At 42.4% G+C, this 14,209-nt stretch overlaps 1 protein-coding gene across 1 annotated transcript in view; it reads left to right on the top strand.

Moving 5' to 3' along the window:
• LOC126094814 (myogenesis-regulating glycosidase-like) overlaps nucleotides 1-11,069 on the top strand; it is a 70,780-nt gene extending 59,711 nt beyond the window's left edge. Inside the window, exons 5-6 of the mRNA XM_049909386.1 lie at nucleotides 1,514-1,670; nucleotides 10,791-11,069. Of these exons, the coding sequence (XP_049765343.1) occupies nucleotides 1,514-1,670; nucleotides 10,791-10,990 (357 nt within the window). The 3' untranslated portion in view covers nucleotides 10,991-11,069. The remainder of the gene's footprint in view (nucleotides 1-1,513; nucleotides 1,671-10,790) is intronic.
• Nucleotides 11,070-14,209: the final 3,140 nt, after the last annotated feature.

The following is a 14,209-nucleotide window of genomic DNA, read 5'->3' as shown; positions in this document are numbered from 1 at the left end:
AGTAGACCTGGTGAGCGTTGTCTCGTAGAATATCCAGCCCATGGCCTTGTAGTCTGGGTGCGATAAGATACTTCTCCTTTGGTGTTTCTGCAGGAGACGCTAAGCAGCGCTCGTTACGTCACAATGTTGTTAGACCTGTTCTTTTATCATTCTTGCAACAGGAAGGTGGTATCTTGTTGCAATAGGATAATGCTCGCCCACACGTTGAGGCTGAAACTCAATGTGCTCTGCAAGACGTGCAGCAACTTTCTCGGCGAGCACAATCTCCAGACGAGTGTCCAGTCGATCATTTGTGGGATATGACTGCACGAGAGGTGACTCGTGAGACTCGTCAACCAACTACTCTTATAAAATTATGTAAACAGGCCGAGCAAGCGTGGAACAACTATTCCCAGGACGGTATTCGCCATCTGTACAATCGACAGGATGCCAGAGTGAGCGCTTGCATTGCCGACCGCGGAAGCTACACCACGTACGAACATAATGAGATTTTCACTGTGCAGCGGAGTGTGCGCTGATATGAAACTTCCTGGCGAGTTACAACTGTGTGCCGGACCGAGACTCGAACTCGAGACCTTTGCCTTTCGCGGGCAAGTGCTCTACCATCTGAGCTACCGAAGCACGACTCACGCCCGGTCCTCACAGCTTTACTTCTGCCAGTATCTCGTCTCCTACCTTCCAAACTTTACAGAAGCTCTCCTGCGAACCTTGCAGAACTAGCACTCCTGAAAGAAAGGATACTGCGGAGACATGGCTTAGCCACAGCCTGGGGGATGTTTCCAGAATGAGATTTTCACTCTGCAGCAGAGTTTGCGCTGATATGAAACTTCCTGGCAGATTAAAACTGTGTGCCGGACCAAGACTCGAACTCGGGACCTTTGCCTTTCGCGGGCAAGTGGTCTACCTACTGAGCTACCCAAGCACGACTCACGACCCGCGCACACTCCACTGCAGAGTGAAAATTTCATTCTGGAAACATCCCCGAGGCTGTGGCTAAGCCATGTCTCAGCAATATCGTTTCTTCCAAGGAGTGCTAGTTCTGCAAGGTTCGCAGAAGAGCTTTTGTGAAGTTTAGGAGGTAGGAGACGAGGTACTGGCGGAATTAAAGTTGTGAGGACGGGTCGTGAGTCGTGCTTGGGTAGCTCAGTTGGTACAGCACTTGCCCGCGAAAGGCAAAGGTCCCGAGTTCGATTCTCGGTCCGGCAATCAGTTTTAGTCTGCCAGGAAGTTTCACGTACTAACATGTTTCATCATGGGTTGATGCCCGGTGCCTCATAACCTCTTGTACCATTGATCTGCAAATGTAGTGATTTCGCTTACTCCATATGCAATGTTGCAAAAATAAATTTTGAGTGATTTGGAAATCTCTAAAAGACAGTACTAGTTTTTTTCCGGAAGTGAATTTCACAAATTTATATTCATTGGACTGTCGACTGCGAATGTAGTTGAGTTTTCCAGCTGTACCTTGCTTGCTCAGTAATCCACACTGCGTCACCGTGTTGCTGTGTTGCAGACGGTGGAGATGAGCCGCGAGTTGACGGCGCTGCACGCAGCCTACGCGCCACGCATCGTCGACCTGATGAAGAAGACGGTGCAGGACGGCACGCCCGTCAACCTGCCCATCTGGTGGCTCGACCCGACGGACGCCACTGCGCAGGCCATCAACTCTGGTGAGACTCACCTCCCGCGTGCTGTTGTTTATAACCAGCATCTCATTTTCGCCTATCGCTGACATATCTGGGTTTCTCCACGTTTCGTTGTGCCACTTCTCTGCATGTACTCGCATAATTAACGTAGCTAATGTTAAAAGCTGAGGCATGTCTTGTTTGATACGCTATCTACGGCAAAACAGTTCATAATCTCGCAATAAGAGTTTGTTTTCCCGAGAAATCTAAATAACCAAAACTATGAGATACTGATGTCAGATCTCATGTGGAATGTTCTCACATATTTCTCGCGCTACCTTTCATCTCTGCTCATCTTTTATCTTTATTCGCCATCGATCATATATACGATGGAATAGGCTACATCTCTGATACGTATCACCCATACACTTAATTACATTCACAATTACACATATATTAAATTTTAACATACGAGGGCAGTTCAATTAGTAATGCAACACATTTTTTTTCTGAAACAGGGGTTGTTTTATTCAGCATTGAAATACACCAGGTTATTCCCCAATCTTTTAGCTACACAACACTGTTTTTCAACGTAATCTCCATTCAATGCTACGGCCTTACGCCATCTTGAAATGAGGGCCTGTATGCCTGCATGGTACCATTCCACTGGTCGATGTCGGAGCCAACGTCGTACTGCATCAATAACTTCTTCATCATCCGCGTAGTGCCTCCCACGGATTGCGTCCTTCATTGGGCCAAACATATGGAAATCCGACGGTGCGAGATCAGGGCTGTAGGGTGCATGAGGAAGAACAGTCCACTGAAGTTTTGTGAGCTCCTCTCGGGTGCGAAGACTTGTGTGAGGTCTTGCGTTGTCATGAAGAAGGAGAAGTTCGTTCAGATTTTTGTGCCTACGAACACGCTGAAGTCGTTTCCTCAATTTCTGAAGAGTAGCACAATACACTTCAGAGTTGATCGTTTGACCATGGGGAAGGACATCGAACAGAATAACCCCTTCAGCGTCCCAGAAGACTGTAACCATGACTTTACTGGCTGAGGGTATGGCTTCAAACTTTTTCTTGGTAGGGGAGTGGGTGTGGCGCCACTCCATTGATTGCCGTTTTGTTTCAGATTCGAAGTGATGAACCCATGTTTCATCGCCTGTAACAATCTTTGACAAGAAATTGTCACCCTCAGCCACATGACGAGCAAGCAATTCCGCACAGATGGTTCTCCTTTGCTCTTTATGGTGTTCGGTTAGACAACGAGGGACCCAGCGCGAACAAACCTTTGAATATCCCAACTGGTGAACAATTGTGACAGCACTACCAACAGAGATGTCAAGTTGAGCACTGAGTTGTTTGATGGTGATCCGTCGATCATCTCGAACGAGTGTGTTCGCACGCTCCGCCATTGCAGGAGTCGCAGCTGTGCACGGCCGGCCCGCACGCGGGAGATCAGACAGTCTTGCTTGACCTTGCGGCGATGATGACACACGCTTTGCCCAACGACTCACCGTGCTTTTGTCCACTGCCAGATCACCGTAGACATTCTGCAAGCGCCTATGAATATCTGAGATGCCCTGGTTTTCCGCCAAAAGAAACTCGATCACTGTCCGTTGTTTGCAACGCACATCCGTTACAGACGCCATTTTAACAGCTCCGTACAGCGCTGCCACCTGTCGGAAGTCAATGAAACTATACGAGACGAAGCGGGAATGTTTGAAAATATTCCACAAGAAATTTCCGGTTTTTTCAACCAAAATTGGCCGAGAAAAAAAATGTGTTGCATTACTTATTGAACTGCCCTCGTACATTCACAATCTGTGCAGCAAATATTTTTTATATTATAAAATATAGATTCAGCCAATAGTTATACAACTTTTTAAAAATAATTTGCAAGACATTGATTATACTGAAGGTGCTAATTAGTTAAATACACTTTAAGACAAAAAAAACGACGCACCACACAAGAAATATCCGAATGGGACGGAAATCGGTAGATTTACAGACACACAAATCATTAAAATTTTAGAAAAAATGGGTGATTCACTCAAGACAATGAGCTTGACACATTGAACAAGTCAGTCACGCATTGGTCGACCTCTGGCCCTTACGGAAGCAGTTGTTCGACTTGGCGATGGTTAATACAGTGCCAAATTCTGTCCACTTGGCGCGTTAAATAGTTAAAATCCCGAGATGGTTGGGTGGTCCTGCCCATATCGCACCGAAGTTCTTAACTGGGGAGAGATCCGGTGACTTCCTGACCAAGGTACGGTTTGGCAAGCACGAAGCAGACACTCTCGTCTTGTATGGGCGGGCATTGTCTTGCTGAAATGTAAGCCCAAGATGGCTTGCTATGAAGGGCAACAAAACTGAGGGTAGAATATCGTCGAGGTACTGCTCTGCAGTAAAGGTCCCGCGGATCACGACCAAAGGGGACCTGCAACCAAAAGTAATGGCACCCCAGTCAGTCACTCGTGGTTGTCGGGCCGTAAGGCGGGCGACACTCAGGCTGGCAACCCATTGGTCTCCGGAGCGTGTCCAGACACGTCTTCGGCCTGGAATCTCACTGAGGAGTAGAACTGTCTTCATTGATGAGTCCCGTTTCGAATTTAGCCTCGATGACCAGCGAAGACCTGTCTGGAGATGATCTAGACAGCAGTGGGATACCAATCTGACTGTCGCTCGCCATACAGGGCAACAACCGGGAGTGATGGTCTGCAGTGACATTTCATTTCATAGCAGGACCCCTTGGTTGTCTCCCGCAGCACTTTTACAGCACAGTGATATTTAGATGATATTCTAAGCCCCGTTGCCCTTCATGTCAAGCCATCCTGAGTTTACATTTCAGCAAGATAACGCATTCCTGCACACGGCGAGAGTTTCTACTGCTTGACTTCGTGCTTGTCAAACCCCACTTTAGTCAGCAAGCTCACCGGATCTCTCCCCAACTGAGAAAGTTTGGAGTATTATGGGCAGGACCCTCCTACAAGCTCAGCATTTTGACGATCTAACGCGCCAGTTGGACAGATTTTGGCATGATATTCCTCAGGTGGACATCCAGTAACTCTACCAATCAATGTCAAGCCCAATAACTGCTTGCGTAAGATCCAGTGGTGGACCAACGCGTTATTCACTTGTTCAACTTGTGTAACTCTTCCTCTTGAAAAAAAAATCATCCAATTTTTCTGAACCTGTACTCATTTGTTTGTATGTACATCCAAATCACATCACCTGATTTCTGTCCTATTCGGTAATTTCTTCGTGACACGCCGTTGTCTTTTTCTTTTTTGTCTTAGAAACCAGACTCTGTGGGACCAGACTGCTTTTACCTGTCTGTGTCTTGAATTATCCATTTTAATTTTTTGTCTCGTGTTGTGCTGGTGTGTCTTATTTGAAATTCTTTTGCATTCAGTGTATATGTACACATATACAACAGTAAATATATTAAGTTTTCTAAACAGAGATCGTCAGTGATGTCTTGGTCCAGGCCTACACATTTCTGTTATAAGGTTTTTTGTACCTCCAGTATACCACTTATATGTATAGTGCCCCCATATCAGCAGTTCATAAGAAATTTGAGACTCGATGAGCCGAAAACAGGTCAATCTGAATTATTCTGAAGTTAATATATTTCATATTAATATCCCATATTAATATATTCGATATTAATATATTCCGGATTAGGTATGTTAGCCTTTTTTTTTTTTTTACTGATATAACTGATGTGTTTCTCCAGGTCAACTTTCAGTCACTACGGAATCCTAAAAGTTTAATCGCTCTATTTTCTATATAGTTAGATAGTCCTAACAGAAGATGATTGGTCTTGTCAGAGTTACACACAAGTCTGTTGAAGAAAAACCATTTCACTGTAGCATCTAGTGGTTCAAGTGACATGTATTGCAATTCTGTGCTGTCTTGATGAATTCTCTATCTTCTTCCAGCTTCTTTTTACACGGACAGCCACACTTTCTTTCCTGAACGAGTACAAATGAATTCAGTTATTTGTCAACAGTTCCCATCTCCTATAGCGGAGTTGCTGCAGCTCTGTTCAATATTTAACAAACAGCTTACGACATATCATCTATGTAACTACAGCGACTGATTAACAAAAACTGCTCTAGAAACAGCACAAGTCGCTTTTAGTTTGCACTTGGTTACCGTTTCGGAACAAAGCACATTCAGACCAAAATGTCTATGGCCATGTGCCACCGTTGACAGGACTGATGAAGTAATGCCTTATACTGGGTACCAATCAAATGTGTAGAATGAATTACTTACTTGACTATTTACAGACCACTTTCATTTAAGCTTAAGAAATATTTCAGTCGTTTTGCACCTTTCCCTCAATTTTGGCGTGCAATGTGCAACGCGATATCTGTGCATTAAAAACTGACACATTCTATACAATTTAAGGGTGAGCCAACGGATGAATTTTCTACGCTATTATAAACTACCTGACATGAAATTCTTCTCAGAATACAGTAACCTGTTCGTATTTCGCATTGTCGTGTGCAGGGCCGATCACATCCAGAAATTATTTATCTACTTGAGGTGCAAATTGCCTGCTGGGAACGGCTATATAGAAGCTACCGTTTTTGAATGTGATACGAGTTTTAGCGGATTTCTGTGGACCATATGTCAAGCTGGAAATTATGTTAACGAGCCCGCTATCATGGCAATAGCCTTAACATTTCTTTTCTTTTTGAGTCACTAGTCTTCTGCCTGGTTTGACGCATCGCGCCTCTCATGTCTCTCTGTTGCCAACTTCTTCATCTCCGAGTAGTTCTTGCACTCCACGTCCTTAGTCTCGCATTGGCTGTATTCAAATCTCTGTCTTTCCCTACACCTTTTACTCTCTAGAGCTCCCTCTCCTACCGTGGAAGTTATTCTCTGATATTTTAATACATGGAAACTGATAAGCAAGATGTTTAGTCTCTCTAAACCCACAAGCAACATCGTTATCGTCGCAACACTTGACGTATCATCGCATCCTTCTTCTTATCAGTGTTTTCAATACTTTCATTTCTTCGACAATTCTGCGGGAAAATTCCCCGTCCTTGTCTTGTCAGCCCACATAATTTTCAACATCCGTCTACAACATTACGTGTCAAACACTTCCATTCTCTTCTTCTCCTGTTTCCCCACAGTTCACGGTTCCCTGCCATACAGGTCCGTGCTCCAAATACACATTTTCGGAAATTTGTTCCTCAGCTTAAGGTGATATTTGATACTAGTAAACCTCTTTTCGCCAGGCATTCCCTCATTGCCTGTGCAATCGTTCTTCCTTAGTTGGTCATGTGTTATTTTGCTTCCAAGGCGCCAGAATTGCTTCACATTGTGTACTTCGTGGTCACCAATTTTGATACTAAGTGTATTGCTAACCTCATTTCTACTACTTCTTATTACTTTTATCTTTCTCTAGCTGATTCTCAGTTCATATTCAGTATTCATTAGACAGTTCATACCATTCCACACATTCTGCAGTTCTTCTCTTTCATTGACGATAGCAATCACATCAGCGCATTCCATATACGGAATGAACGTCAGAGTCGAAAGACTGCATCCATCTCTTACACTTTTCTTAATCCGAACATTTCATTCTTTATCTTCCATTTGCATTGTTGCTTCTTAGTACCTGTACATTTTACATGATATCCCTCTTTCCCTACACCTTAGTCCTACGTTTCTCGGAATTTCGAACATTTTGCACCATTTGACACTGCTGAACGCGTTTTCGAGGTCGACAAATTCTATGAACGTGTATAGATTTTTCTCAAGTCTTGCTTTCATTATCAAGCTCAGTGTCAGAACTGCTACCCTGATGCCTTTCCCTTTCTATAGGAAAACTAATAGTGGTCTAATGAATGATATTTTTCCGATGGTCTGATAGTATGTCTCCAGTGTCAGATTTTGCAAATCAACTCGAATAATCGCTTTTTTTGCCTCTTCCGCCAATGATTTTAGAAACAGCAAAGAGATGTTTTCTATGCCTTCTGCCTAATGGGGTCACAAGGATTCCAAACTTCAGTTAAACTCTTATACTGTATCACCTATAACTTCCACATAGACTGTCATTCCTTCTTCTGTCACCTCATCGCACAATTCCTCCCCCTCATAGAGGCTTACAGACTATCCGCTCTCTTCTCTGTGTTTAACAATGGATTGCAATTTTAATGTTTATGTCCTTAGCTTTAATTTTATCTATGTTTGTTTTGACTTTTATTTATACTGAACCAATCCTTTCAACGACCATCTCCGTTTTATTCCTTAACATTTTTCCTATACCCACTTCGCCTAAGCGTCTCTGCAGTTCATACTAATTTAATTCCTAACTGAGTTATATTGCTATATTCCTGTACTTCCGAAAATGTTTTTACTTCCTACTTTCGTCGATCAATTGAGGTGTATCTTCAGTTATCCAAGGTTTTTTCACAGTTAGCTTCCTGTTTGTCTTTCCAGCATCTATGATTGCTCTTTTTATAGATGTCTATTCCTCTTCAACCCAAATGCGTATTGTGGCATTCGTTATCGCAATATCTACAGGCTGAGGGAGCTTCAAATACATCTAATCATTTCTCGGTACTTCAGTATCCTATCTCTTTGCATACTGCTTCTTCCGGACGATTCTCTCAAACTTCATTCTAGGCTTCATCATTACTAAATTGCGATCCGAGTCTATACCTGTTCCTAGCTACGCTTTAGAAACCAACGTGTCATTTAGGTGTCTCTGTCTGTCCATCATTTAATACAGTTGGAATCTTCCTGTGTCTCCAGTCCTTTTCCAAGTGTACTTCCACCTTTTGCGATATCTCAACAGTTCAAACCTCACTTCGTTCACTTGTAGTAAAACTTAAGGATTTGACAAAAATAGCGTAACTTGTCGTCAATCCTTAAGTATCTAAATATGAACACAGTGAAGGAGAACTTGATAAAGTCGAAGTCTTGACCATAATCTTCGAGCTTGCTACGTCTTGTGCAAGCTTCTAAAAAAAGATCTGGGATTAGGTTTACATTTCATGTTTCTCTTTAAATAAACAGTTTTAGTTTTGATGTCATTTTGCCACATGGTTTTATCTCCGGTTTCGATGCACTTCCACATTCACAGTTGACATAAGTTTTCACATCCAATTATGCTGACGTAATAGTTTACAGAGCGAGCTTAAAACACTTCTGCTTCGTAGCATACATGACAACGAAGTAAGTAGTCTGCTTTGAGCAGCCAAAGATCTTGCAGAATCTCCAGGTTCAGGCTGGAATTATTATTCTATCTTTCCTTTACACAATTCTGAAGCAAGTTACTAACTTTTTGAAAATAGTACAGTATGAAACACATAGCTTGTGAATAAAGTTTACAATCGTTATTGATATTCATTTATGAGAACGTGAATTTCTGCACAAGAGTGAGTTTTTCAGTCTGTTCGTCAACCCAGTGTTTTGCAATATTTATGTTCCCTAAGAATAAGTTACATAATTTTTGTATTCAGTATCAGGAATAAAAAATTATAACAGGAATTTTGGTGAGAATAGTTTTGTCAGTTAAACACGTTTCTGAATCCAAAATTTACGACGTAGTTTCCACATTTCAAATTTGGATATTGACTGTTTGGGAGGGATGTGGTGAAAACTGGTAAGTGTTTCAGTCTTTCTCTGTCCTAAGTTTTCCGGTGTTACGTAAAGCTTCGAAAGTCTATATTTTAACATAGTTTCACAATTCTTAACTTTCAGCTCTTTGGTTTATTATTAGAAGAAGGAAGGCTATTTCCGTGTTGGTAACACTCAGGGACTTGGATGTATAAAATATGTATTTTATCTGTTTCATAAATTATATTTTATTAATAACTGCGTATTCGAAAAACTTGGTTGCAGGTATACTTTGACGACAGTTTTCGATGAACGGTAAAATCTTATTTAAGGGGGGACAAGAAATCAAACAGGCCGACTTCGAACAGAAGACGCAGTGGTTAGCACACTGGACTCGCATTCGGGAGGACGACGGTTCAATCCCGTCTCCAGCCATCCTGATTTAGGTTTTCCGTGATTTCCCTAAATCGTTTCAGGCAAATGCCGGGATGGTTCCTTTCAAAGGGCACGGCCGATTTCCTTCCCCATCCTTCCCTAACCCGAGCTAGCGCTCCGTCTCTAATGACCTCGTTGTCGACGGGACGTTAAACAACACTAACCTAACCTAACCTAATCGAACAGAAGAGGAACGACAGGACATTTTAATTTCCACTGTGTATACTTTTGCAAATAAAATCATAAAACTTTGTCAGCATGACCAGGAAGGATTCAGGATTCACACTCATAGCGGTGGAAGTTCAAAAACATAACAAATTTTTTTTTACATTTAAAGTTTCATCATTTTTTCTCTTACTATTGGCTGCATTTGTTGCTTTAGGAACACTTTTCTTCATAAGTAAGAGAGATTGTTCGATGAATTTTACACAGGATACAAACCATACTTACAGCTGCTGACACTCTGTAATTTATTTAATTTACGAAAAAATGAAGGAGCTGTTACATTTTAAACTTCATGTTTAGAAAAAACACAAATTTTATATTTAATTATCTCATTTTTATCAAAGTTTTTAATAGATTTGGAAAATTCTAGAGTTTTGCGTTAAGGAGCTCGTGTTTAATAAGCAGTGCAAAATTCTTCGAAGAACCTCTCTTACTTATCAAGAAAAGTGTCCCTATAGGAACAAATGCAGCCAATAGTAAGTGAAAAAATGATGAAAAACATTATGTTTTTGAGCTTCTGCTGCTATAAATCTGAATCCTGAATCCTTCCTGGTCATATTAACAAAGTTTTATGAATTTATTTGTAAAGGTATAGACAGTGGAAATTAAAATGTTTTGTGGCGCCTTCGCTGCTCCAAGTCGGCCCGTTTAATGTCCTACCAGCCTTAAGTGATATATTTTTCGAATATAGGCATTAGGAAGTGTCTAACAATGTCACGTACTAAAATACCGTGCGGATAGATTAAGTGGCAAGATTTATATTCGCTCCAGATCGTAAAGATGGCCTAGAAATCGTTGATGAGCCTGTTGGTACTGTTACACACTAGATGAAATTTATTGCAGATATCAGTCACCTTCCTCTCTGAGTTTTAAGAATATTGCGAATGCTGTGTCAGTACATGAAACCTTTTCCGCTCAGAGTTCCTGCTGGGTGAGGAGTTGCTGGTGGCGCCTGTGTTGGAGGAGGGCGCGGTGAGCCGCGACGTGTACCTGCCCAGGGGCAGCTGGAGGGACGAGGCGGACCCGCAGCACCCAGTGGTGCAGGGCCCCGTCTGGCTCCGCGACTACTCAGCTCCACTCAGCGTCCTGCCCTACTTCACCAGGCTCTCAGAGGACTGAGGCCGCTCCAGCTGTTCTCACTGGTCCTCCAGATAAACGCCACTGAGCTTAATCCTTGAGTCAGTGCAAAATACTCGATACAAACAAATGAAATAAATTTCATTAGCACCATTTTCGCTTTCCGACTTCGTCACTTCGATTATGGTATGCCATTGACTAATTCCTTACAGGTCTACCGTGTTGATGCTGAAGTGGCTGGGAGCTGACTGGGGAACGGTAAAGTACTGGGATTACAAGATTATGTACCCTTGAACAGCGGTTTATTATCAAAACAAACTCTTTAAAATTAGAAAATACACAATTTAATAGAGGGAGCACTGGTACCTAGTGAACAAGGCCCAAGAGAGAGACAGGCCATGCAGTCCCGGATCTACGATATTTCCGAACCGGTGCAAAAAACTTGGTAGTGGCGCCTCCCTTCCCCCTAGAGCGTTTTAGATAGGACGTCGAAATTAAAAAAAAAAAAAAAAACAGTTTCTCAAAAATATATTCATTTTCTCTTCTTTCTGAAGAGTTTGATATACGTATAAAACATACATGTTCGAGGAAATGTAAGACATGTTATTTGGTCTTTAGTGTGCCAAAGTGCAGTGGCACGCCTCTTCAGACAGCATGCTCCAATTGAACGTCACTGTATTTTGCAATCATGGACTGGGCGGCTGGTCCCGGCGGAGGTTCGAGTCCTCCCTCGGGCATGGGTGTGTGTGTTTGTCCTTAGGATACTTTAGGTTAAGTAGTGTGTAAGCTTAGGGACTGATGACCTTAGCAGTTAAGTCCTATAAGCTTTCACACACATTTGAACATTTTTTTTGTCACTGTATTTTGTTCTGTGGAATTCAAATGTGTATATTTTGTAATGGAAGCCATCAAACGTATATTCAGGACACTGGAAGTTAGTATGTCCCGATGTTCCTCTCCTGCTCCTAGCCGGCCGGTTCGACATTCTATCCCTTAAAAAAAACTCACAGTTAGTACTGGGTGGGATTATTTTTGATCGGGAGACTAGGAACTCTTCAGAAAATTTCTCTTTCGTGTGACGTAAAATTAAGTATAGGAAACATAAAAACAGAAGAGACAAGCGAGACAGTACACATTTCTTCAATCCTTAGGTCCCAGAAGTTTTTTCTCTCTTGCTACAGCTTTACACGGCATGCTTTCCTTTCTGCAAAAGAATCTATTACCTCAGCAAACGTTTTGCCACTTGAAACATCGAAATGTCGCTGTCTAATACTGAAAAAACTGTTTATACGAACAGTAAGGCAAGACTGCTGTGCTTTCTCGATTTGATTACGTATATTTTGCCACAGCCTGCTAGATAAAACGAAATAGGACTTTTTAATATTGCAGCAGTTGTAACACATGCCAAATAAGCGAGACTGCTTTAGCACGAATGGTCATTTTTATCCATCTCATTTACAGAAATAGCACGACAGAATATAACTCACGAAGTACCGATATCAAATGCCTACTATAAGCAAAAGGTCTTTCTTAGGATATAGTTTCACATCTAATTCATATGCTCTTGTTTCTAAAGTAAGAGATCGAAAAGTAGTAGTAGTGAGAAATTTTTATATAAATTTGTAACAATATGACGATATTGTTCGATATAATTATCGATCGCACACTCAATCAACCACATAAACAAACAGCGATTGTCATTACTCGTACGGGTTTATTCGGCTCAGCTCGTATAGCTCCGTCCCCTTTTGTCTGCGAGAACGTTTTTAATTTCTAGATGCATCGGGGATTCCCCTGGCAGACACATCTCATATACTACGCACGCATTCAAAAATCAACTAATGATTCGTTCAGATATCAACTTAGAATGTGTTCAAAAGTGCTCAAAAACCAAAAAGCATGCATTCCAAATTCATATGAACAATCGATAGACCAACGTGTGCTGGATGCTAGGCGCTTTGTGAAACAAGGCTTTTTTGCTCAAGAATTGAATTTGGTGCCCCATGAAATTGCCGCCAGGTAGGTACAGATGCCCTGGTTTGCCCCCCCCCCCCCCCCATCGTAGATCCGGGCCTGAAGCTATGACGCGTACGTCACAGCAAATCTGAGTGTTCGCACCCATTGCCGGCGGGGAACGGGTGACTATTTCAGACGAGTTGACTACGCGTTTAAGTGCATGCAAGCTGTCGATAGCACACGACAAAGTTAAGACCTTTAGTGGGTACCTTTTCAATTACAAAGTGATTTCCCATAGGCTCTGCACGGAGCTTAGCGTTCACGAAGTGTGGCGGACAAGCCCACTATTGTGGCGTGACAGATAGGCACGAATTTCTCGTGGGCCCCGCTACAGAATAGGGCGGTTAGAGCCAAGAGAAATTGAAAAAGGAGATGAAGATGGTATGGGCATTTTAAAAGGATGAATGGGCAGAGACTCCCCAAAATTATGGAAGAACTAAAGATGGATGGGAAAAGACCTAGAGGGCGCCCAAGAACACGGTGGAAATGGGAGTGAGAATATCTGTAGAAAGGAGAGGCGTGACCTGGCAGCAAGTGGAGGAAGAAAAGTGGTGGGAGGACCGAGCCTAATGGAGAGGACTCGTCAGCACCCAGATCCGGCAGTAGCTGGAGCGGGATTCGGTTACAGATAGATAGAGCTAAGGCTCTAACACATCAACAAATATTATTCTACAAATGAGCAAATGCAAGACGATAATTAAAGTAAAAAGAAAAAGAAAAACTAAGCCAAGATCGCTACACATTGGCGGGCCCAAAACAAATTACCAAAATAATTTAAAGCACTAAGCAGTGCTAGCAGGACTTATAAACTTCCATACGGCGTTACTTCGTTACTTGTTATCAGACAATTACAGGTCAGGATTTATATACTGACGATGTAACGACTTGTAGATTGTTAAGCTTGATGCTGTTGGAAGCCAGCTAGAGCACTCCAAGCTAGGAAGTCGGAGACACAATGCAGAGAGCAGGCAAACATGTTAGCGTTTAGGTTACCGGAGGTCAACAGTAATGCTAGAAGCCTGCGAATGCAGACGATCTTGGCAACTGTCCCAGAGGGAATTTTCATTTCAGAGAATTAACTGGTAACTTCATCAACCGCCTAGAAGCTGTTGTAAAGTGTCACAGTAGTGGATGGACACGAAAGAAGCAGCAAGCTTGATACTTGCTCGTGAGAACAGCAACGTAAATGGGTTTACAACAGGTTAGTGTGTTACAACAGCGGTTCCCACCGCACGAAAAGTCTCT

The sequence above is a fragment of the Schistocerca cancellata genome, chromosome 8 (assembly GCF_023864275.1).
Source record: "Schistocerca cancellata isolate TAMUIC-IGC-003103 chromosome 8, iqSchCanc2.1, whole genome shotgun sequence".
Lineage (NCBI taxonomy): Eukaryota > Metazoa > Arthropoda > Insecta > Orthoptera > Acrididae > Schistocerca > Schistocerca cancellata.
The sequence above is the reverse complement of the archived record's forward strand: the minus strand, read 5'-3'. Positions and strand labels throughout refer to the sequence as shown.